General features: G+C 43.2%; 1 protein-coding gene across 15 annotated transcripts in view; it reads right to left on the reverse strand.

Annotated features, from left to right (window-relative positions):
- Positions 1-5: 5 nt before the first annotated feature.
- Positions 6-26,885, reverse strand: part of camk2d1 (calcium/calmodulin-dependent protein kinase (CaM kinase) II delta 1) — a 120,465-nt gene continuing 93,585 nt past the window's right edge. For 3 of the 15 annotated variants that reach the window (XM_021615345.3, XM_021615346.3, XM_090184042.1), the window contains exons 12-18: positions 26,676-26,718; positions 24,890-24,927; positions 14,586-14,634; positions 3,398-3,473; positions 3,164-3,258; positions 2,811-3,057; positions 6-2,401 (exon numbers count right to left, since the gene is read on the reverse strand). In XM_021615345.3, the coding sequence (XP_021471020.1) occupies positions 2,822-3,057; positions 3,164-3,258; positions 3,398-3,473; positions 14,586-14,634; positions 24,890-24,927; positions 26,676-26,718 (537 nt within the window). In that variant the 3' untranslated portion in view covers positions 6-2,401; positions 2,811-2,821. Of the gene's footprint in view, positions 2,402-2,810; positions 3,058-3,163; positions 3,259-3,397; positions 3,474-14,585; positions 14,635-15,658; positions 15,707-16,992; positions 17,047-24,889; positions 24,931-25,423; positions 26,719-26,885 lie in introns of all 15 variants that reach the window. The other 12 variants (XM_036987759.2, XM_036987760.2, XM_036987758.2 and 9 more) reach the window with 7 other exon arrangements.

A 26,885-nucleotide genomic window follows, 5' to 3' on the forward strand; every position in this document is an offset into this window, starting at 1 on the left:
AGACATTTGGAAGAAATCACATTTTATTAGTTAGTTTTTTAAACATTTAAACATCAGTCCATTTCCCTCATAGCAACAATATACACAGTGTCCCATAGTGCAGTTCAACTTAACAAGTCATTCCCTTACATATCCATTGGCAAAACAAACAAACCCATTTAATAAATCTCTACCAACTAGGAAAACTGACAGAACAATGTGATTCCATACTTGAGAACAGTCTCACTTCTCCTCAGTATAAAACAATGTGTGTTGCTACTTGTCAAAGAGAGTAATTAACACACAGGGACACATCAGTGGTAAAAGGGGTAAGTAAAAGGCTCTTTATTTTCTTCCATGGGGGGGGGGGGGGGGGGTCAATCGTTCCACCGATATGCGAGGACTGGAAGAAATGATCAACAATAATCCAAGAAGGGACAACCTATCAATTCAACAATATAAAATTAAGAGAAAAAATAACCAATAAAATTCACATATTTATCATCCATATCATTATCATCCGTTCCATGTCATACAATGGCCTCGAGTAATATACGTGGACATTATATCTACAGTATAGTTTTACATTCCATCATTGAGACTTCACAGTTCTCACGTGATGATGTATAGCCAAACGCATATCATAACGAAACATAGGTACCATTTTTCCCTTAACATAAATTGTCAATTGAAATTCCCAGCAATCATACTTAATATTGAGCCAATTGAGAACAAGTGAACTTGAATTGTCAACCGATTTGTAAACTAAGCTAATGTTTAAACAGTTTAATACTCAAGAGTTTAAGCGAAGCTATAGCGATTCACTCAATCACGAGTCTATACATCACCACAAGAAGCACGCTCGTGTTTTGACGTTCACTTATGTTCTCATAGATTTTTATAGCCATTTCTACACAAAAAAACCTGACATTTAAAAAAAAAAGGGTTGACAAACTGCGATATGTTGGTCACTGTCCTGTAAAGCTTAACGGATATCACTTTTGTCATTGGGACCGATGTGCAATACTGAGATCATATGAATGCACTCATGAGTTTGTCAGTTCACCGCATATCCCCGACCCTGATAATATTGGAAAACCAAGCCGTATAGAGTGCCCTCCGTAATTACTGGGACAGAAGCATTTTTTTCTTCATTTTGGCTCTGAAATCGAAGTGACCTTCAAGGGCAGACTGTCATCTTTAATTTGAGGGTATTTTCATCCTAATTGGCTGAAGCATTTATAAATTACAGCACTTTTTGTACACAGTAGTGTGTGTGTGTGTGTGTGTGTGTGTGTGTGTCCCCACACAGATTATTTTGTGCCCAATAGAAATTAAATGGTAAATAATGTATTGTGTCATTTTGGATTTTCTGCACTCATGTGGAGACTACTATGATTATGAATAATCTCAAATGAATCGTTAATATTTATGAGTAAGGAAGTTAGACACACAATATCATACCCTCCCCCAAAATACTAACCCCCCCTATTATTGTAATGGTGAGAGGTTAGCATGTGTTGGTATGATATTTGTGCGTCTAACTTTCTCACTCATCATTATTCACGATTCATTCAGGAGTATCCGTATAAAAGTGACTCCAAAATGACACAATACATTATTTACTCTTCATTTCTAATTGGGCACAAAATAATCTGAAACAACCACAACAAACAGAAAATGCATCCAACAAATGTGAGTCACAAACTTAATGTAGTCATTGCGTGCTATGAATATGAAACCACATAGTTTTTACTACTTTAATACACATTTAAGTGAATTTGTCTCAATACTTTGTCCCCTAAAATGGGGAGGACTACTGTGTACAAAAAGTGCTGTAATTTCCAAACGGTTGAGCCGATACGGATGAACATAACGTCAAATTAAAGCTGTCAGTCTGCACTCTAAACTTCAGCCACGATTTCAAAAGAAGAAAAAAATGCTTCACTGTCCTAATAATTACGGACGACACTGTATTACTGTATATTATTTAAGATTGAAAATCTCTCAGATATATCTCATAAACCCACAAATTTGCAAACTTCACATATCGTCAACAACTCTGGCATGTACTCTATTCATTTTCCTATGGCATTCAAACTTAAAACATGTTTAAAATTAGGAAATTATTGTATTAAAATAAAAAATATATATGTTTCAGTCATAAATGTCCTGCGATGAGACTGAGAAGAATGGAACAATGCGATAAAACACCAACATTTTCTCTATAAAATTATATCGTCAAGATTGTTGTTTCCTTTTTATATTTTACAAGAAGAATCTTCAGTCCAGCAGCGACGATATGTAAACAACACTCAGAGGGCGAAGTTGTAGCGTTGGGATGGGATTGGGAGAGGATGTCACACACTTAGTAGGCAAATTCCGCAGGTCAGCTGACAGCTGTAGGCTAGGGGCTCCTCAACTGCGACAGAAAGATGAGGAATTGACGCATTTTACACGTGCTAATTAGTAACTTGCATTGTAAAAAATGTGTTTGAGGCCAGCTAAGTTAGAGAAAGACCAAAGCAAAACCAAAGCAGACCAAGCTAGCTACATAGCTCCAGGATGAAGCAGGTTGGGTGGACTAAGCACACCTAGTCACCTACCTTGACTAGACTAGGGATGATCAGGGCTAAACCAGAATAAAGGCAGACCACACTACACACATTAGCAGGCTAGCAGCTACATAGTGCAGGCGGAGCGGATCAAGTTAGAGATACAGGACAGGGACCAGGTAGGGGATAGCAGGGCCAAAGCAGAACCAATCTAGCTACATAGCTCCAGAATGACTGGATAAAGCAGGTCAGGCCAGCACAGGGCTATAATCCCACCTCCAGTCAATTTATTTGGCGGGCACCGTGGGCGAGCCGGAGCGGTGGAAGTGGATGTTCTGCCACTTGGCGTCGCGGCGGTGCCAGATGCGGGTCTCCTCCGACTGCATGGTGCGTGGCATGCCGCTGGCGTCCATGTACTGGGTGAGGCGGATGTAAGCGATGCACGCCGCGTCGTCGCCGATCAGGTGCACGTGGGGGTTGAGCAGGATGGTGTGGACGGGCCCTTGCTTTCCCCTGGACAGAGCTGGATGAGAGAGGCGGATTGGAGGGAAATGGATAGAATCAGCCCACAATCAAGGTCATTAAAGCTTCTACAGTCATTGGTGCGTAATGGAATGCAGGGGCTCTACCGTTCTCAAAGTAGAATCTGTGGAAGTCGGTTCCCTCCAATAGGTTTCCCAAAGCCTCTGGCTCAAAGGATGTAAGCCCGGGATCACAGATCTTCCTGTGAGACAGAAGTGGAACACAAACAATTACGTTTTCAAATGGTGCAGTGTTGGCATATGGATAAATATCTAGATTGTAGGTCCTCTGTATGCAATCGCTGTTGTAGATCACTGTAGGTAAAATACAAGATCACTAACGTATAGGCTTCAAAGTCTCCATTGTTGATGGCCTCAATCAGCTGCTCAGTCACTTTGATGATCTCCTGCTTACGAGCTGAGAGGGGGAGTGAGAGAAGAAAAAAAATACATTTCCACATGTTGCCACAAACCTAACAGTGAACTGTCCCACAATCGTAGGCGATTCGAGTAACACACCTCTGATGTGTTAAGTAATCAAGGGAGTGAATGAATCCCTTTAGAGCAGTTTGAGGGATTTACATTAACCAGAAATGCACCATTGAGAGCATCCTGTCGGGCTGTATGACCGCCTGGAACGGCAACTGCACCGCCTGCAATAGCAGGGCTCTCCAGAAGGTGGTGCAGTCTGCCCAACGCATCATCGGGGGCACACTGCCTTCCCACCAGGACGCTTACAGTACAGCATCCGATGTCACAGGAAGGCCAAAAAGATCATGAAGGACATCAACCACCTGAGCCACAGCCTCTTCATCCCGCTATCATCCAGAAGGCGAGGTCAGTACAGGTGCATCAAAGCTGGGACCGAGAGTCTGAAAAGCAGCTTCTATCTCAAGGCCACCAGACTGTTAAATAGCCATCACTAGCCGGCCTCCACCCAGTACCCTGCCCTGAACTTTGTCACTGTCACTAGCCGGCAACCATCTGGTTACTCAACCCTGCACCTTAAAGGATGCTTCCATATGTACATACTGTAGACATGGAATCCCTGGTCACTTTAATAATGTTTACATACTATTTTACTCATTTAATATGTAAACTCAGCAAAAAAATAAACATCCTCACTGTCAACTGCGTTTATTTTCAGCAAACTTAACATGTGTAAATATTTGTATAAACATAACAAGATTCAACAACTGAGACAAACTGAAAACGTTCCACAGACGTGTCCCTGAACAAAGGGGGGTCAAAATCACAAGTAACAGTCAGTATCTGGTGTGGCCACCAGCTGCATTAAGTACTGCAGTGCATCTCCTCCTCATGGATTGCAACAGATTTGCCAGTTATTGCTGTGAGAGTGTTACCCCACTCTTCCACCAAGGCACCTGTAAGTTCCCGGACATTTCTGGGGGGAATGGCCCTAGACCTCACCCTCCGATTGAGATCCAGGCTCTTCGCTGGCCATGGCAGAACACTGACATTCTTGTCTTGCAGGAAATCACGCACAGAACGAGCAGTGTGTCTGGTGGCATTGTCATGCTGGAGGGTCATGTAAGGATGAGCCTGCAGGAAAGGTACCACATGAGGGAGGAGGATGTCTTCCCTGTAACGCACAGCATTGAGATTGCCTGCAATGACAACAAGCTCAGTCCGATGATGCTGTGACACACCGCCCCAGACCATGACGGACCCTCCACTTCCAAATCGATCCCGCTCCAGAGTACAGGCCTCGGTGTAACGCTCATTCCTTCGACGATAAAAGTGAATCCGACCATCACCCCTGGTGAGACAAAACTGAGACTGGTCAGTGAATAGCACTTTTTTCCAGTCCTGTCTGGTCCAGCGACGATGGGTTTGTGCCCATAGACGACATTGTTGCCGGTGACGTCTGGTGACGACCTGCCTTACAACAAGCCTACAAGCCCTCAGTCCAGCCTCTCAGCCTATTGCGGACAGTCTGAGCACCGATGGAGGGATTGTGCGTTCCTGGTGTAACTCGGGCAGTTGTTGTTGCCATCCTGTACTTGTCCCGCAGGTGTGATTTTCGGATGTACCGATCCTGTGCAGGTGTTGTTACACGTGGTCTGCCACTGCGAGGACAATCAGCTGTCCGTCCTGTCTCCCTGTAGCACTGTCTTAGGCGTCTCACAGTACAGACATTGCAATTTATGGCCCTGGCCACATCTGCAGTCCTCATGCCTCCTTGCAGCATGCCTAAGGCACATTCACACAGATGAGTAGGGACCCTGGGCATCTTTCTTTTGGTGTTTTCAGAGTCAGTAGAAAGGCCTCTTTAGTGTCCTACGTTTTCATAACTGTGACCTTAATTGCCTACCAACTGTAAGCTGTTAGTGTCTTAACGACCGTTCCACAGGTGCATGTCCATTAATGATTTAAGGTTCATTGAACAAGCATGGGAAACAGTGTTTAAACCCTTTACAATGAAGATCTGTGAAGTTATTTTGATTTTTACTAATTATCTTTGAAAGACTGGGTCTTGAAAAAGGGACGTTTATTTTTTTGCTGAGTTTACATACTGTATTCTAGCCATCCTATTCAACTATTGCTGTATACACACACACACACAATTATTTCCTACGTATTCTACAGATATACAAAATATTCTATCCATAATGTCTATATATCCCATCGTCCTAATATTTATATATTTATTAATTCCATTATTTTACTTTTAGATGTGTGTTGTGAACTGTTAGATACTACTTACTGCACTGCTGCAGCTAGGAACACAAGCATTGGAAAAATAAGAATGGCGCCGGAGGAGATAGCTGCCGTTTTACGGGCTCCTAACCAATTGTGCTATTGTGTGTGTTTTTTTGCACATAATGTTTCTGCCACCGTCTCTTATGACCGAAAACAGCTTCTGGATATCAGGACAGCGGTTGCGCACCTCGTACGGGATGAAGATTTTTTTCTTTAACGAGTCAGACACAAACAATTTATTTCAAAACACCCGACATGGCCCAAATCCCAGTCATTCGCATGAAGGAGAGACAGAGAAATCGGGGTCGTAGGTCGGGGATCCGACGGCGAGTGAGTAAACCAGCTCTACCATCAGTCCTATTAGCCAACGTGCAATCGTTGGATAATAACATGGATGAGCTCCGATCAAGACTATCCTACCAACAGGCAGTGGTGGAAAAAGTACCCAATTATTTGAGTAAAAGTATAGATACCTTAATAGAAAGTTCCTCAAGTAAAAGTCACCCAGTAAAATACTACTTGAGTAAAAATCTAAGTATTTCTTTCTAAATATACATAAGTATCAAAAGTAAAAGTATAAATCATTTCAAATTACTTATATTAAGAGAAGCAGACTGCACCATGTCTTGTTTTTAAAATGTAAGGAGAGCCGGGGGCACACTCCAACACACAGACATAAATTACAAAAGATGCATTGTGTTTAGTAAGTCCGCCAGATCAGAGGCAGTAGGGATATTCTCTTGATATGTGTGTGAATTGGACAATTTTCCTGTCCTGTTAAGCATTCAAAATATAACAAGTACTTTTGGGTGTCATGGAAAATGTAGGGAGTAAAAAGTTGACCAAAATATAAATTGTAAAGTACAGATACCCCCAAAAACGACTTAAGTAGTACTTTAAAGTATTTTTACTTAAGTCGTGTCTGAACGATGACATGGATAACATACAGCTGGCTGGGTTTTCAGTCCATCGGCAAGCTAGAACAACTGCCTCGGGTAAAGACAAGAGGTGGCGGTCTGTGTTTATTTGTAAATAACAGCTGGTGCACAAAATGTAATATTAAGGAAGTCTCAAGGTTTTGCTCACCTGAGGTAGAGTATCTCATGATAAGCTGTAGACCACACTATTTACAGAGAGTGTTTTCATCTATATTTTTCGTAGCTGTCTATTTACCACCACAAACCAATGCTGGCACTAAGACGGCAATCAACGAGCTGAATACTTCCATAGGCAAACAAGAAAATGTTCATCCAGAGGCGGCGCTCCTAGTGGCCGGGGACTTTAATGCTGGGAAACTTAAATCGGTTTCACCTCATTTCTACCAGCATGTTTCATGGGCAACCAGAAAAAAAAGAAAAAAAAAGAAAATAAAAAAACTCTAGACCACCTTTACTCCACACATGGAGATCCGTACAAAAGCTCTTCCTCGCCCTCCGTTTGGCAAATCTGAACACAACTCTATCCTCCGATTCCTGCTTACAAGGAAAAACTAAAGCAGGAAATACCAGTGACTCGCTCAATAAGGGAGTGGTCAGATGACGCAGATGCTAAGCTACAGGAATTGTATTGCTAGCACAGACTGGAATGTGTTCCGGGATTCTTCCAATGGCATTGAGGACTACACCACATCAGTCACTGGCTTCATCAATAAGTGCATCGTTGACGTCGTCCCCACAGTGACCGTACGTACATACCCCAACCAGAAGCCGTGGATTACAGGCAGCATCCGCACTGAGCTAAAGGGTAGAGCTGATGCTTTTAAGGAGCGGGACTCTAACCCGGACGCTTGTAAGAAATCCTGCTATGCCCTCTGACGAACCATCAAACAGGCAAAGTGTCAATACAGAACTAAGATTGAATCGTACTACGCTAATCGGATGTGGCAGGGCTTGCAAACAATTACGGACTACAAAGGGAAGCACAGCCGCGAGCTGACCAGGGACATGAGCCTACCATACGAACTAAACTTCTATGCTCGCTTCGAGGCAAGCAACACTGAAGCATGCATGAGAGCATCAGCTGTTCCGGACAACTGTGTGATCACGCTCTCCGTAGCCGATGTGAGTAAGACCTTTTAAACCGGTCAACATTCACAACAGTTTCTACCCCTAAGCCATTAGACTCCTGAACAGCTAATCAAATGGCTACGCAGACTATTTTCATTGTCATCACCCACATTTTTACGCTGCTGCTACTCTTTGTTTATTATCTATGCATAGTCACTTTACCTCTTCCTACATGTACATATTAAATCAATTACCTCGACTAACCTGTGCCCCCGCACATTGACTCTGTACCGGTACCCCCTGAATATAGCCTCGCTACTGTTATTTTATTGTTGCTCCTTATTTATTTTTTTTACTTCAGTAAATACTTTTAACACTTTTAAAAAAAAACTGCATTGTTGGTTAAGGCCTTGTAAGTAAGCAGTACACTGTAAGGTTGTATTTGGCGCATGTGACAAATACACATTTATTTCACTACACCCACAATAACATCTGCTAAATACAGTGTATGTGACAATACAATTAATACAATTTGAAGTAGTGGTGACAATATGACCCACACCACAGTCAATAGGTTCAGGGGCCAAGGTTCACCATTTACACACACACACACACACACACACACACACACACACACACACACACACACACACACACACACACACGGGAGAGTGTGTGTTTCAACAACCTTTCCACAGATAACATGATTTCATTACCTTGCAAGTTAAGTAGCCAAGGTAAGAGGTAATGGGTGTAAAAGAAAAATAAAGCAGGTTTTGTGGTTTAGAAAATCTGTTATTTGAGGTAGATGTCAAATGGAATGGTAGTGAACTGACTGTTAGTACTGACTGTTAGTACTTTTTTAGCGTAACATGCACTTAAAACGTAGAGAATTAAAGTCCCAGGAATGAGAAAAAGATCAATTCTCTTTCGTAAACTCTTTACCTTCGACACTATTGTCCCTTCTGACACTTCCAATCGGCGAGACTGACAGAGCACAAAGGATGCAAATTAGTAACGGTTGCCCTCAGGTTCTGTGTACTTGTCGGAACGTTGTTCACCAATGTGAGGAAGACTCCAGTGAAGAAAAAAGAAAGAAAAAACACTCCAGTTGGGTCTTACATAAGCCACCAGTGATTGGCTACTAGTCTGGCAGTTCGTATGATACAGCCCCGTCCAACACGTACAAACCTCCGGTACGTCCCCCTGACAACACTCAATAAGCACACGGAGTGAAAACAAAGCTGTGTTTGCCCGTCAGTTATTTTCTACATCAGAAATAGATGAATGGCTTTCTCAGAAACTAAGAGCTGGGACTCGGCAAACAAAATATAATTTTGCTTTGTTGACAAATTGGCTTCTTTTAGGAAACATTAGTACTCTTTAATATGTTGCTTGCCATGAGGGACTGTATATTGAGGTGCACACACATCAGTTTGGATCCTGGTGGATAAAGCAACAACAATAAGATGAGAAACAGATCCATGGTTTTGACAGGAGAGAAACAGAGCGCAGAGCTTTTTCCTCCGTGACCGACTGCCTCGGTCTGAGCCTGATGAGAATGAAAGGCACACGGTCTACAGCTGGGGAAGCGAGACAGTTTGAATAGCCCAGATCACTCTGATTCTACCGAAGGGAAGTCTTCATCCTTTTCCACAAAAAATGCAATCCACTTAATCAAATGCGCTGTCAATGTAGAGACTAATGGTCAATGAAACCATTCCTTTCCTGGAAGTCTTCAGTGCTGTCTGTGCAAAGAAAACAACTATCAAAACTAGTCCTTAAAGTGTACTCCCACTCCTTTAGACTGTTCACAGTCAACCCTGGAGCTGACGACAGTCTAATTCTCGACGTACGTATCAACTAAAGGTCGACCGATTAATCGGAATTGCCGATTAATTAGGGCCGATTTCACGTTTTCAGAATAATCGGAAATCTGTATTTTTGGGCGCCGATTTGCCAATTTTTATTTTTTTTTTACAAACCTTTATTTAATCTTTAGTTAAAACTAGGTAAGTCAGTTAAGAACACATTCTTATTTTCAATGACGGCCTAGGAACTGTGGGTTAACTGACTTGTTCAGGGGCAGAACGACAGATTTTCACCTTGTCAGCTCGGGGCATCCAATCTTGCAACCTTACAGTTAACTAGTCCAACGCAATAACGACCTGCCTCTCTCGCATTGCACTCTACAAGGAGACTGCCTGTTACACCAATGCAGTAAGCCAAGGTAAGTTGCTAGCTAGCATTAAACTTATCTTATAAAAAACAATCGATCATAATCACTAGTTAACTACACATGGTTGATGATATTACTAGATATTATCTAGCGTGTCCTGCGTTGCATATAATCTGACTGAGCATACAAGCATACAAGTATCTGACTGAGCGGTGGTAGGCAGAAGCAGGCGCGTAAACATTCATTCAAACAGCACTTTCCTGCGTTTTGCCAGCAGCTCTTCGTTGTGCCTCAAGCATTGCGCTGTTTATGACTTCAAGCCTATCAACTCCCGAGATGAGGCTCGTGTAACCGAAGTGAAATGGCTAGCTGGTTAGCACGCGCTAACTGTCGTTGTGTTGCTGATTCGAGCCCAGGGAGGAGCGATGAGAGGGACGGAAGCTATACTGTTACACTGGCAATACTAAAGTGCCTATAAGAACATCCAATAGTCAAAGGTTAATGAAATACAAATGGTATAGAGGGAAATAGTCCTATAATTCCTATAATAACTACAACCTAAAACTTCTTACCTGGGAATATTGAAGACTCATGTTAAAAGGAACCACCAGCTAACATTTGTTCTCATGTTCTGAGCAAGGAACTGAAACGTTAGCTTTCTTACATAGCACATATTGTACTTTTACTTTCTTCTCCAACACATTGTTTTTGCATTAATTGAACATGTTTCATTATTTATTTGAGGCTACATTGATTTTATTTATGTATTATATGAAGTTAAAATAAGTGTTCATTCAGTATTGTTGTAATTATCATTATTACAAATGTATTATTATTATTAATTTAAATCGGCAGATTAATCGGTATTGGCTTCCATGGTCCTCCAATAATCGGTATCGGCGTTGAAAAATCATAATCGGTCGACCTCTAGTATCAACAATGCAGTAATACTTTTTTCCTATGCCCAACCTTGGTGTAATACATTGTAAATGCATTACTGTATACATTTCCAAAGACAGTGATGATGAGCCCAGTACTTATGATCTGGCAACCCCTGGTTAGACTGACTACTCCAATGGCAGACCATGACCTCCAGAGGGCAGCAGAGTACACACATACTGGACGGCTGTGTGGGAGACTCGGGCTGCTTTGCGCCACTGAAGCAGAGTGCAACAACGGGCCAACCTACAACACGCAACCTCAGAAAAGGGGTACTTTTTTAGAACCCTTCTTCACAGGGATCCATGACGAACAGTAACAGGGTGTGTGCCTCTGTTTAGTATTTGATATCTAGTGCCATGTACAATGAAGGAATTATTTGCATGTATTTTCACTCACCACGCTCACCAAATGAGCCCAAAAGTCATATCCTAAACAAATGTGGACTTCAAATGAGGCACATCTGATAGTGGTCAACAGGATATGGAGGAACGTTCAGGGAAAGTGGGGCACAGAGGGTAGTAGGTTTTGGGGGGAAATTGTTTTAAGTTTGTGCCCTCTCCCTCACTCTGGGCAAACTTACACTGCATGTCGCTGGGGCCTGGGCTAGGCAGGGGCCCAAGGGGGTGCCGAGGCTGAGGCCCCTGAGTGTGGGTGTGGTAGGGCCCACAGTGGGCGGCAGGGTGGACGGAGAATAAGACCACAAAGAAGGAGGTGAAGAGGAGGAGCAGGTAGCAGGTGACCAGGGCCCTGAGAACATAGTGGCACAACTCCTCCCTACTGGGCCAAACACTGGGAGAATACCAGCAGGAGGAAGATGAGGAAGAGGAGGAGGAGTGGTACGAGCCTGAGTGCTCCCGCCAGAAGCACGGGGAGCGTGGGGAGGAGGGACGGGAGACTTGGGCAAGGGTGTCAGGGTGACAAGGGTTATTGGTATGAGTGGTGGGTGGATGGATGGAGGTGAGGGATTGAAAACAAAAATGTAAAATGGAGAAAAGAAATGAAAGGTTGAGTGAATGAAGGATGAGTGACATTGCCTTGTCCTCAGTGGGAGCTCTGGAAACAAAATGCTGAGGAGGAAAGGCATGACAAATGTTAATTTAAAAAAATGTATGCTGGGATGGTTGTAAGGCCTCCTCTTTCTGGCAAGTGTTGATGTTACAGGGTGAGTGCCACTTGGGCACTGATAGGTTCCTGTGTGTTGGGTTGGTGCTTCAGAATGTGCTGTGGCCAGCAACATGGTTTTGTTTATTCGGAACAGTAGAAAATACAGGGCGAGACAATGCAAAAACCCACATCCTACAGTCTACCAACTCCTACACACGCACAACGTGATGGAACGACCACGTCAAACTGGGAAATGCAATGCCTTCATCTTTCAAACAAAGAAAAACAAAGGGAATATGAAAATGACGAGTCTCTAAACAACAGCCGCAACACAGACACGTTTGGTGGAGAAAACAGTAATGAGACGGTGTCACATTGCACAAAGCCAGAACCCATCAGTAATCATCCGTCATGGAATGCAAATGTTGACAGAAAGCAACTCTCAAATGCAATGAAACATAATTTTCTCTCCACACAAACTGCCATAGCTAGGAGTACTAGGAGCTAGGAATGACTGTTCAAAGCAGGTAGCTCATGAGATTGACCAATGAAATTGCATCCCCGCCTCGGGCCTTTTGAAGGAGTGTAGAGTGAGGAGATGAATCATTGTGATTGGGGTCATCGTCACGCTCCCCAGATGCCATGACGTCATACAAGGAAATCCCCGATCACACTTGTAGGCCATGTCATAGCGACTTTAGCTAGCTAAGCTCGTGCGCAGAAACACGTTAAATCGGGTCCAACGGTGGTCTCGTGCCGAACTGCGCACGTGGAGGCCGTCAAATCAAAGGCACTCCTTGTGAAAGTGTGTCGGTTTGTCACTTTCACGAGGTTGGAGTAATAACATGTTCGACTACTTAAGACATTGGCTCCAATCCAGGTCGTGCCTTCAGATTTCGAGAAAATGAACAGCGATGGAAGAATATTTCACTTCTCTCAACTTCTCTAACCCCAAACCTCAGCCTGGTCTGCTTTGCAAGCGTTCCCGGTAGTCTCGCAATGTTGCCCCTCTGGGTTTAAAAAAAAAAAAAAAACAGCAAAACCATCCATTTGAAGAGGAAGGTAAACAAATGCTACTAATGACAGTGTGTGTGTGTGTGTGTGTGTGTGTGTGTGTGTGTGTGTGTGTGTGTGTGCATCTGTAATGGTGTTGCTCGTGCACACACACACACACACACACACACACACTGTTCTGGCTCAGTGGACCAACAGGGCAGCAGCAAAATGGGAAATCATGCAGGGCCTGCAGCAGAGCCTGATTTGGCTCCCTAAACGACTGTACACAGTGTCCACACCTCCCCCATGGCTTCTCTTTGTAGACTCAGCCTGCTCTCATTGTGTTAGTTCCCACAACCCACTGTAGACACAGTTCCAAATCACTAATGAGTCACTAACTAGCTCAGCAGAGTGGGTATAAAATGCACCACTGACAATCAAAGTTGGGCCACTATTCACCCATTGTTCTGCCAATACCATTGGTCTTGGCAGGTAGCCTCGCGGTTAAGAGCATTGGGCCAGTAACCGAAAGGTAGCTGGTTCGAATCCCCGAGCCGACTAGGTGAAACATCTGTCCATGTGCCCTTGAGCAAGGCACTTTAACCCTAATTGCTCATTTAAGTTGCTCTGGATAAGAGTGTCTGCTAAATGACTCAAATGTTAAACAAACACAGTGAAAACAGAAGGACGACATCAATTGAACTTTCATAAAAAGAAAATGCATGGTGAGACATATGACATCATTCACAGGACTGACAGTGTAAGTAAAGTCTTGCAGTTAAAATGTATTGATATAGAAAGACATTCTAGCGTTACAAGTTTGGAGGATGGCAGTGCATGATCAGATGATAGACCGATAGGGGGCCTCCCCCGAGTGGAGCTGCAGTCTAAGGCACTGCATCACAGTGCTTGAAGCGTCACTACAGACCCGGGTTTGATCCCAGGCTGTGTCACAACCGGCTGTGATCTGGAGTCCCATAAGGCGGCGCACAATTGGCCTCAGACGTTGTCTGGGTTAGGGGAGGGTTTGGCCGGGGGGGGGGGGGGGGGGGGGGGGGGGGGGCTTTACTTGGCTCATTGTGCTCTAGCGACTCCTTGTGGTGGGCCGGGCGCCTGCAGGCTGACTTCCAGTCGTCAGTTGAACAGTGTTTCCTCCTCCTCCAACACATTAGTGCGGGTGTTAAAAAGCGCGTTTTGGCAGGTCATGTTTCGAAGGACGCATGGCTCGACCCGTTGGGGGAGTTGCAGTGATGAGATAAGATCGCAATTGGATTCCAATGGCATATTATAAAATTGGGCAGGAAAAGGGGGTCAAATAAATAACGATCGACAGATGAAGTGGATTAATTAAAGCATATTAAATGAAAAAGCAGAATGGATGCCTGGATAAACACATGCTTACCTGATGAATTCATACAAACAAAAGAAAAACAGGGATAGCAGTACATATTGATGCAAAATCAGTAGGACAGAAATACATACCAACACGTCAGTGCTGTGAGAAGAACACATTCCCTTTCACTTAGACTGTGCACAGCCAACACCGAGCTACTTGCCTAATACAGGTGTGTGCTCCTACCTTTCACGTCCTCATCCTCCATGGTGGTGTTTGCACTCTCACTGGACTCCTGTTGGACAAGAACAAACAGCTGAGAACAATGGACACCTGTCGGCCGTTGAAACTGGATAAAGCGGGAGCACAAGAGAAGTAACGCTTTGTCAGATGAGTAAAATAGTTTGGGCAAAGGAAACTGATTATCTTCGGGAACCGCTGAGAGAACAGATTTGGATAACTAAACATACTCTTTTGGGCTATAGTCACACAAACAAAAATATCATCATTGACATTGTGACAGAACAGATTTGAACAGAGGTCGACGTCTCACTTTGGTCACACAAGCTGTAGGGCCTAGTTTTGAACTATGTCATTTTAACAGCAAGCCACTAGCAGTACTACTCCAACAACACTCAGATAGTGAAAAAAACGAATGCACATCTTCACGCACAAAGCGTTATAACAACAACATATCTAAAGGAGACATATCCCTGGATCCACATTCGTCAAACCGAATCGCATTCTAGCTCGTCGGGGAACGGATTCTACAAGGTGTCGAATGCGTTTCACAGGGATGCTGGCCCATGTTGACTCCAATGCTTCCTATAGCTGTATCAAGTTGGCTGGATGCCCTTTGGGTGGTGGACCATACAGGAAACTGTTGAGCGTGGAAAAACCCGGCAGCGTAGCAGTTCTTGACACAAACCTTTGCGTCTGGCACCCTTTTACCATACCCTGTTCAAAAGGCACTTAAATGTTTTGCCTTGGCCATGCACCCTCTGAATGGCACACATACACAATCTATGTCTTAAGGCTTAAAAATCCTTCTTACGGTGTTCTTAATGTTTTTATATACTCTGTGTATAAATACAGCATGCACATTTGTTTAACCTGAGATAAAACATGTTGACAAAGTCCTAAGTCCGGTGTCTGTGTGAAGCGCAAATGAAACAAACATTTAGGACATACACACCAAGGCGCCATGCATGCAACGTTATACAAGGCTTTGTAAGAAAACCAAACTAGCTTATCACTCTGCTAACTAGAGGACAACATCAAACACCTAAATGTTTGGTACTACTGTTCCATTTACTCACTACTTTGTTTCCATCAGTTGGGTTGTGGATGACAGTGGTTTGAGGCTCCTGGTTCACAGAGAGGAGGAGGAAGAGGGTGAAGAAGGGGTTAAATAGACAGGAAATTGGCGTGGTAAATAGTTAATAAGAAGGAGAGAAAAAAAGGGCCAAAGGAACCTCGGAGAAGGCAAGTTTTGGGGGTAAAAATCAAGGACAAACGATGCACCACTGAGGCTATAGCTAAGGGCTTTAATGCAGCACACCCAACTTTTTCCATGAAAACGAGAGATCTTTGAGTCGTCAACTTGGTGCAATATAAAAGGCATCAGAAGACAAGGCTATGATATTCATATTTAAAACAGACACACAGCAACCAAGACAGGATGGGAGGTGTACAGCAGTAGGAAGCATGCTAGTCACCAGGCCCTTCCTGGATATAAACTACAGGAAGGTATTTTACGTGTGTACAGCCAAAGAAAGGCGTGCAGTTGACCCTTAAGAGCTGACTCCAGACAGTGTGTGTGTGTGTGTGTGTGTGTGTGTGTGTGTGTGTGTGTGTGTGTGTGTGTGTGTGTGTGTCTGTGTGTGTGTGTGTGTGTGTGTGTCTGTGTGTGTGTGTGTGTGTCTGTGTGTGTGTGTGTGTGTGTGTGTGTGTGTGTGTGTGTGTCTGTGTGTGAGAACATCAACATGCCACATTTCTAACACCTAGAAATACATAACCCCATCACTTTAGAAGTAGTGTAATAGCCATTGTTAAAAAGCCACGAGGTTATTACCATGTTATTGTATACATAATGGGATGGAAAAACGAAGCTAATATTTTGTATGCATTTACAAATGGTGACATTATACTAGGGATGCGTCTCCGGTTCTGCCCGGGGCTGGTTAAATACAGTACAGGCCTCTTGGCTGACCTGACATGTCTAACACGCGTAGATAAATCTGCTGTAAGTCTGGGTCGATTCCCTCTGGGCAGTGCCGACAGGTGGGCTGTCATAAGGCATGCCATGGCACGGTCACGTTGAAGCTCATGTGTGGTGACAGGGTGACACGGATGGCACTAGCGGAGTAATCTTAGGATGCGTTTCACTGCTAGTGTGCAAGGTCTATTTTGGGAAGCACGCATGCGTGTTTTAACCAGCATGTCTCATTGGTTTCCTTGGTAACTTGGGGGGGGGGGGGGCTTAAGTGGAGTGAAAGTAAAAAGTAAAAACACAAACCCCGGGATGTACAAAAAAAGGCATCACTGGGAACAAAACAAAGACAGACGTTGTTAGAGTGAGGCGAGCAGCCCGAGCATGGAGGATGAGACAGACAGACAGGCAGGCAGACGTGCAGAAAGACAAACAGTGTACCAGAGTGGGGGGCTCTTTGGGGCTGGTGACTACATTGGTCTTGTTGTTGTTGATCTAAAAAGGTAAGTGGACAGAGACGGAGACAAGAAACAGCGATTGATATCAGGAACAAAGGACCCAGTGGTCCAAGCAGGGAGAGAGACAGGAGAGGTGTCCCGGAATACACAGCTGCGGGAGTGAAAATGTTAGGAGTTAACGAGAAAATAATCTGCAGGGTATAAAGAGTGAGAGAAAGTAAGTTCACGAGACAAATCTGTGGGTTCCAAGCCTGTAGCGGTACATCCTTATTCTGGAGGATTATAAGCAGAATAAACATGCAAAGGAGTTCCTTGCTGAAACAGAACTTCATAAACATGAACTTGAAAGCGATCGGCTGTTCCGCTCTACTATTTTTCATGTTTTTCAGGAAGCCTAAATTGGCACTATTAAACGTTGTTTATGGAGACCTTAAATCTAACGAAGTAGCGCCATTGTGGCTCTAAACTAGAGATGAGAAATACAAATTCAGTAGTCATGGAATTATCCAATGCTGTTGAAATTTAAAGTCAAACGACGTTGTGACATCCCAATAGTTTTTGGGTTTTTACTGTTAGCAGGAACATCATCGTCTGCATCGGAAGCACGTCAGGGGACAAAATTAAGGTCAAAAAGTGTTATGCTATTCCTTTGTGAACTGCATGTCCTGATTTTGTAGCCCGGTCATTGGGCATCCCAGCTATGTAAAACATTTTTTTTTTAAGTACTAGGTAATATGGGTCAACTGGAATGCACCTGATCATCGAACTAGGTTCTCCTCAGGGAGATATAGGGAGCTAGCCATGAAACTCAAACTACACATCAAGAGGCTTATACAATGGGTTGCTCATTAAACCAATACGAGACAACTATCCTTGGCCAGGGATCTACAAATGGCCGATTGAACCACCCAGAAACTAACCACTAGACAGCACTAGGGTGTTCTATAATCAACCACATAACTGGCAAGCCGTGGTAGATGCAAGGTTGGACAAAAAATAGGGACAGGAATACCAGCAATATTGGCATTGGCTCAGTCTCAGACAGAACACAAAAGAGAACAAGACAAACGGGGTCCAATATCACAACCCCAAAACACAACCAAGACTCAAGACCCTAGACTTAACAGTACACTCTTTGAGAAAGGCTATTTTATAACAAACACATTTACATTTGAGTCATTTAGCAGACACTCTTATCCAGAGCGACTTACAGGAGCAATTAGGGTTAAGTGTCTTGATCAAGGGCACCGACAGATTTTTCACCTAGTCCGGAATAAAACCAGCGACCTTTCGGTTACTGGCCCAACGCTCTCAACCGCTAGGCTACCTGCCGCACACATTTGTAATCATTAAAGATTTAGCATACACGGAAACCAAAATTGATGGCAGGACTAAATAATGTAATGCCTGCCATTTCCCCAGTCCATTAGGTTATCTACTCTTCAACACAGCCTCAGAGGCAGTGACATTTAAGAGGGTAACATGCTGGACCCCTGCGCTAAACCTGAAATAATCCTTCAAAAGCTGCCTGCTGTGCTTTCAAAACACACCGATGACTCACACGGCTGCAGATAGACTGATTTAGAAAGAGTTTTTGGGCAAATATATCAGGTACAAATGTACCTAGATGCTAAACCTCCTACAGCTGCTTAAACCGCCTGCCATAAGCACCTTGGGGTAACGGTGTTATCAAATATATTGGTTTATCCATCACCCCTCCTCGGAGGACAAAAATAACTTGGTATGTACATTTACATTTACATATTTGGCACAGTAGTTACATGTAATGTATCTCAAAAGACCAATATGTAACTACTGTGTCAAAAAAAAGAAAGTTCCATGTATGTAAAAAAATGTGTTTAGAATATACATAAGTTATTTTTGTCCTCCGTACTTCTGTTTTAATCTAGAGAGGTTAGAGAAGCTATCTAGATCCTCAACGAGACTGTGCAGGGGATCCATATTACGAATTCAAGACAAGTTGAGTCATCGGCATACATTGACGCCTTTGCTTTTAAGCCCTGGATTTCTAGTCCCTTGAGATTGTTGGATCTGATTTTAATAGCTAACATTTCGATGGTCCTAAAAAAAAATGGCTGTGCAGCGACGTTCCCCATCCAACCTGACAGAGCTTGAGGGGATCTGCAAAGAAGAATGGGAGAAACTCCCCAAATACATGTGTGCTGAGTAAAGGGTTTGAATACTTATGAAAATGTGATATTAGTTGTTTTATTCGGGGGGGGATACATTTGCAAAATGTTCTTAAAACAAGTTTTACTTTGTCATTATGAGTTATTGTGTGTAGAATGATGAGGGGAAAACACAATTTTAGAATAAGGCTGTAATGTAACAATCAATTACATTTATGACAAGTGGACTCCAATCAAATTTTAGAAACATCAAGTATAACTAATGGAAACCTGCGCTCAATTTCGAGTCTCAGCAACTGGTCCGAATTATGTAAATAAGGTATGTTTTAAAAAAAAATAAAGTTGCAAAAAAATTCTAACAACCTGTTTTCGCTTTGTCATTATGGGATATTGTGTGTAGATTGATGAGGAGAGTAAGTGGATACCTGCTCGTTGAACATCTCATTTCAAAATCATGGTCATTAATATAAAGTTGGTCCCCCCTTTGCTGCTTTCTGGGAAAGCTTTCCACTAGATGTTGGAACATTTCTGTGGGGAGGTTGGGCACTGATCTTGGGCGATTAGGCCTGGCTCACAGTCGACATTCCAATTCATCCCAAAGGTGTTCAATGGGGTTGAGGTCAGGGCTCTGTGCAGGCCACTCAAGTTCTTCCACACTGATCTTGACAAACCATTTCTGTATGGACCTTGCTTTGTGCACAGGGGCATTGTCATGCGGAAACAGGAAAGGGCCTTCCCCAAACTGTTGCCACAAAATTGGAAGCACAGAATGGTCTAGAATGTCATTGTATGCTGTAGCGTTAAAATGTCTCTTCACTGGAACTGAGGGGCCTAGCCCGAACCATGAAAAACAGCCCCAGAGCATTATTCCTCCTCCACCAAACTTTACAGTTGGCACTATGCATTCGGGCAGGTAGCATTCTCCTGGCATCCAACAAACCAAGATTTGTCTGTCAGACTGTCAGATGGTAAAGCGTGATTCATCACTCCATTCATTACTGACCTTAGGCTTGTGTGCGGCTGCCCGGCCATGGAAACCCATTTCATGAAGCTCCCGATCAACAGTTATTGTGCTGATGTTGCTTCCAGAGGCAGTTTGGAACTTGGTAATGAGTGTTGCAACCGAGGACAGATGATTGTAATGAGCTACGCGCTTCAGCACTCGGCGGTCCCGTTCTCGGAGCTTGTGTGGCCAACCACTTTGCGGCCGAGCCGTTGTTGCTCCTAGATGTTTCCACTTCACAATAACATTACAGCTGACCAGGGCAGCTCTAGTTGGGCAGAAATTTGACAAACTGACTTGTTGGAAAGGTGGCATCCTGTGAACGGTGCCACATTGAAAGTCACTGAGCTCTTCAGTAAACCAAACAGTAGAATGGCCTATGTCAGCAACGGGTGTAGCTGAAATAGCCAAATCCACTCATTTGAAGGGGTGTCCACCTACTGTTGTATATATAGTGTATGTCAAGTGCAGCTCCTGGGTATGTGATCCTAGTATTTTAGGATCAGCATTTGGAGAGGGAGATGGGGGTCAGGGGAGGCAGACAGATGCAGGGGGCATACACAAAGTCAGCCAGTATTTTGACACTGGACTAAAGGTGGGGAGACGGCCACTGGAGGACAGCTACTGTAGCACAGCTACTGTAGCACAGCCGTGAGGGGGATAGCATGTGATTCACTGTCTGACACAGACACCCAGTGGGGAGAGCAAGAAATGAGGGGTTGAAAAGAGGGGTGTGAGTGACAAGAGGGGAGTGTGAGAGAAAAGGGGGGGTAGGGGAGAAATATAGAAAATAGAAAGGAGCGAGCAGTATTGAGAGGAGGGGAAATAAAATCCCCCAATAAGGAAGAGAATGACATGAATTTTGTAGTCAGATTTAGAAACAGAGAGATAGAGGGGGAACAGAGTTACTGAGGAACACGTGGAGGTCATATTGAACCACTAGCTGCTATGACAGCTGACATTTGATTAGACGGGAGATGAGGACTTCCAGTCAGATTTAGCAGATCGGTCAGCTTCCTCAGATCACAAAACAGACGCTACCACTCTGTGACTGAATTATTTTGTAAAAGGCGGAGCCCGATTATTGAAATATCTTACATGCTGACCACACCAGGCCGCGTTGCGTGCGCAAGCGTCGCAACATAAATGTACAATCAATCATTTCATCCAAACTGCTCGCATGCGTCAATGAGAGTCTGTGTGTAGCCAGACGTTAAAAAAAGAACTTGATTCTTGATTCCATCTTCTCGTTGTTTTTTAGGAGCATATATCCACTTGGGTGATCAAAAGATGAACTGAGGACCACACTCCAGTCCAGTTGGTAGCGGTAATGTGCCTTAAAGTTGGTTGCTAACCGCCATATAAAAGTCCACAGAAGAAGACTGAAGGATGAGAGATTACTAGAAACTAACTAAATTCCCCTTTTATCTGTGGATTAGTTGTCGGAGGAGGAGAGAACACACGATTTTGTGTGAATCAAAAATAAATACAATTCTACAAAAGATCCATGAATGCTTCATGTGTTTCGACCTGTCCCCAAATTAATATACAGTTGAAGTCGGAAGTTTACATACACTTAGGTTGGAATCATTAAATCTCGTTTTTCAAGCACTCCACAAATTTCTTGTTAACAAACTATAGTTTTGGCAAGTCGGTTAGGACATCTACTTTGTGTATGACACAGGTCATTTTTCCAACAATTGATTACAGACAGATGATTTCACTTATAATTCACTGTATCACAATTCCAGTGGTCAGAAGTTTACATACACTAAGTTTACTGTGTCTTTACACAGCTTGGAAAATTCCAGAAAATGATGTCATGGCTTTAGAAGTTTCTGATAGGCTAATTGACATCATTGGAGTCAATTGGAGGTGTACCTGTGGATGTATTTCAAGGCCTACCTAACTCAGTGCCTCTTTGCTTGACATCATGGGAAAATCAAAATAAATCAGCCAAGACCTCAGAATTCTTTTTTGTAGACCTCCACAAGTCTGGTTCATCCTTGGGAGCAATTTCCAAACTCCTGAAGGCACCACGTTCATCTGTACAAGCAATAGTACACAAGTATAAACACCATGGGACTATGCAGCCGTCATACCGCTCAGGAAGGAGTTGCGTTCTGTCTCCTCGAGATGAACGTACTTTGGTGCGAAAAGTGCAAATCAATCCCAGAACAACAGCAAAGGGCCTTGTGAAGATGCTGGAGGAAACAGGTACAAAAGTATCTATATCCACAGTAAAATGAGTCCTATATTGACATAACCTGAAAGGCCGCTCAGCGAGGAAGAAGCCACTGCTCCAAAACCATCATAAAAAAGCCAGACTACGGTTTGCAACTGCACATGGGGACAAAGATTGTACTTTTTTAAATGTCCTCTGCTCTGATGAAACAAAAATAAAACTGTTTGGCCATAATGACCATCGTTATGTTTGGAGGAAAAATGGGGAAGCCTGCAAGGTGAAGAACACCATCCCAACCGTGAAGCACAGGGGTGGCAGCATCATGTTTTGGGGGAGCATTGCTGCACGAGGGACTTGTGCACTTCACAAAATAGATGCATCATGAGGGAGGAAAATTACGTGGATATATTGAAGCAACATCTCAAGACATCAGTCAGGAAGTTCAAGCTTGGTCGCAAATGGGTCTTCCAAATGGACAATGACCCCAAGCATACTTCCAAAGTTGTGGCAAAATGGCTTAAGGACAACAAAGTCAAGGTATTGGAGTGGCCTCAATCCCATAGAAAATGTGTGGGCAGAACTGAAAAAGTGTGTGCAAGCAAGGAGGCCTACAAACCTGACTCAGTTACACCAGCTCTGTCAGGAGGAATGGGCCAAAATTCACCCAACTTATTGTGGGAAGCTTATGGAAGGCTACCTGAAACGTTTGCCCCAAGTTAAACCATTTAAAGGCAATGCTACCAAATACTAATTGAGTGTATGTAAACTTCTGACCCACTGGGATTGTGATGAAAGAAATAAAAGCTGAAATACAGTGCCTTGCGAAAGTATTCGGCCCCCTTGAACTTTGCGACCTTTTGCCACATTTCAGGCTTCAAACATAAAGATATAAAACTGTATTTTTTTGTGAAGAATCAACAACAAGTGGGACACAATCATGAAGTGGAACGACATTTATTGGATATTTCAAACTTTTTTAACAAATCAAAAACTGAAAAATTGGGCGTGCAAAATTATTCAGCCCCCTTAAGTTAATACTTTGTAGCGCCACCTTTTGCTGCGATTACAGCTGTAAGTCGCTTGGGGTATGTCTCTATCAGTTTTGCACATCGAGAGACTGACATTTTTTCCCATTCCTCCTTGCAAAACAGCTCGAGCTCAGTGAGGTTGGATGGAGAGCATTTGTGAACAGCAGTTTTCAGTTCTTTCCACAGATTCTCGATTGGATTCAGGTCTGGACTTTGACTTGGCCATTCTAACACCTGGATATGTTTATTTTTGAACCATTCCATTGTAGATTTTGCTTTATGTTTTGGATCATTGTCTTGTTGGAAGACAAATCTCCGTCCCAGTCTCAGGTCTTTTGCAGACTCCATCAGGTTTTCTTCCAGAATGGTCCTGTATTTGGCTCCATCCATCCATCTTCCCTGTCCCTGCTGAAGAAAAGCAGGCCCAAGCAGGCAGTTCATCTAGAGTGATCATGGGCCTCTTGGCTGCATCTCTGATCAGTCTTCTCCTTGTATGAGCTGAAAGTTTAGAGGGACGGCCAGGTCTTGGTAGATTTGCAGTGGTCTGATACTCCTTCCATTTCAATATTATCGCTTGCACAGTGCTCCTTGTGATGTTTAAAGCTTGGGAAATCTTTTTGTATCCAAATCCGGCTTTAAACTTCTTCACAACAGTATCTCGGACCTGCCTGGTGTGTTCCTTGTTCTTCATGATGCTCTCTGCGCTTTTGACGGACCTCTGAGACTATCACAGTGCAGGTGCATTTATACGGAGACTTGATTACACACAGGTGGATTGTATTTATCATCATTAGTCATTTAGGTCAACATTGGATCATTCAGAGATCCTCACTGAACTTCTGGAGAGAGTTTGCTGCACTGAAAGTAAAGGGGCTGAATAATTTTGCATGCCCAATTTTTCAGTTTTTGATTTGTTAAAAAAGTTTGAAATATCCAATAAATGTCATTCCACTTCATGATTGTGTCCCACTCGTTGTTGATTCTTCACAAAAAAATACAGTTTTATATCTTTATGTTTGAAGCCTGAAATGTGGCAAAAGGTCGCAAAGTTCAAGGGGGCTGAATACTTTCGCAAGGCACTGTAAATCATTCTCTCTACTATTATTCTGACATTTCACATTCTTCAAATAAAGTGCTGATCCTAAAAACAGGGAATTTTTACTGGGATTAAATGTCAGGAATTGTAAAAATCTGAGTTTAAATGTATTTGGCTAAGGTGTACGTAAACCTCCGACTTCAACTGTAGTTGGTTCAGAGTTCGTTTTGACATTTCAACCTGAGTATCCTAATCGCGTCTGGTGCCTGCTCTCGTCAGTATGTTAGTCATGCAGCACTCAAACTGACACCATTTCACTGCTGGCAGCTGAAACAAATGTATTGTAGAAATATTCCAATTTCTCTTCCGAGACTGTCAGTTACAATATAAGTTACATGAGTCCATAACTAAAAAGGTGTGTGTGTGTCAATGTGCGTTGTCAGATGTTAAGATCGCAGAAGTCGATGAGATAACTTACCTTGACGCCGTCAGCTTTCTTGTTGAGCAGGCTCTTGGCTGCTGTAAGGATAGAGGACAAGGGGACAAGGTCAGCGAGGACACCTCTGACACACACACACACACCACTAAATCTAGTGAAGACAGCCAATTATGGGCAAACTGTGACAGTCCTACAGAATTGAGGTTTAATGTCCTCTACCAACACACCCACTTGTAAATAGAGACCTTGTATTGCTTAAGGAAGACTCCCCAATAGAGAACACGTTAGCATCGACTCTTAAATTAACATGCAAATGTAGTCCACGCATGGAGCGAGCTAATTGACTGGTCGGGTAGAATGATGAGGTTCCTGGCACGTGGAAAAGCTCAGTGATTGGTTAAAGTGATCAGGGATGTCACACAATAGCCACACAGTGTATGAAGAGTATGAGAGAGGGAAGAAGAAAGGTGTTTGTAAAAATGTTTCGTCTGAGAGGGGTGCAAGTTACCAAGACGGGCACATGGGTAGAGAGCAGTGCCAAGGCATGCCTCTTTCCATGACAGAGACTCTTACCTCACAAGGTTACACAATCCCAAAGACAGAATGGAGAAAAAACAAAAAAGTAAATAAAACAGGTGTCAAGCAGTGGAATTCAAACTTTTTCAGCGAGGACACCATTTTTTTCCGCCAGAATTTCTGGGGACCCCGTTTTTTCCCAAAATAATTCCATGCGAATACCCACCCCATTCCAAATCAAATGACAACCTTGAAAATCAGTACATTTCTACATTACCAAATAACCTTAGATTCATAGCGTTTTCATCTCTATCAAAATGAAAATAAACCAATAAATACATACTCAATAACATCTTTCTCAAAAAAGTTTGTATATTGATCCCATATAATAATCTGTAGGTTTTTTTTATTTGTGGGGCGACCCCATAAAGGGTTGTGACCCCGACTTTGAATACCACTGGTCTTGGTAAAGTCTTGCTCTTGAACAAAAAAAGTATTGGCTATATGGAATGAAAATGTAAAACAATGTACTTTTTAAATAAAATATTTTCTGTTAACAAGAGAACCAAAGTCTTGACAGGGAGAGAGAGATTAAACAATGTGTTTTTCTTGCCTGAACTAAATTGCCCAAATAAATATAAGGAAGCAGGAGAAAGTGAAGTCCACATCTTTCCTCCAGTAGCCACTCTGATTCAGAGGGGTTGGGTTGGGTTAAATGCAGAAGATATTTCCTTTGAATGCATTCAGTTGTGCAACTGACCGTATCCCCTTTTCCTTCCCTTCCCCTTCACTCATCACCCGAGAGAAAATCAATATTTTTTAACTAACAGACAAAATATTAAAGTATTGCCCTTTAAGAGGCCCAGATTGAATGAACCGCATCGATCAGCATCGCTCCACTGGTCTCCAGGCAGTCTCTACTGATATGAACTGAGAGCAGGCTGATGGTGGTAGTTTTAAAGGCCAGCGTATTCATCCTGGAGTTCTCCCCTACAACTCATGCATCTTTCACATTTACTCGCTCCATACTCTTGTGCTTTTTTTTTGTCCTTGTTCCTCTCTCACGCCATCAGTCCTTCCTTTAACACCTGCTCCTCTATCCCTCCTTTCGCTCCCCATTGTTTTCCTCAAGTGTTTCGGTGAAATAACACATCCAGCTGCATTGTTAAGCAGCAGCTGATGGGAGAATTCTAAATGTTGATCTGGTGAGCGAGCGAGAGGAAGAGAAGGAGCAAAAACACAGACAATACAGAGCCGAAAGAGAGACACCTTGAAAGAAACCACAACACAGTAGGTAGATGCATCGTACCTGAGAAGTTGCGTGTGGCCAGCATGGTGGTGAGGATAGCACCCTGAGGAAGGGAAAAGGAACAGAGAGTTGAAAAACTGACCTCCGAGGCTGTAATACTTGGCACACTGTCACCTCACCCTCCTAACACGGTGTCCAACATTAGGTGGATAGATTGTGATGCTAATAACCACATCATTTAGTGCTCAGGGTCCACTCTATGACAAGCAT

This window comes from Oncorhynchus mykiss, chromosome 9 (assembly GCF_057628025.1).
Source record: "Oncorhynchus mykiss isolate SJ-2025 chromosome 9, ASM5762802v1, whole genome shotgun sequence".
NCBI lineage: Eukaryota > Metazoa > Chordata > Actinopteri > Salmoniformes > Salmonidae > Oncorhynchus > Oncorhynchus mykiss.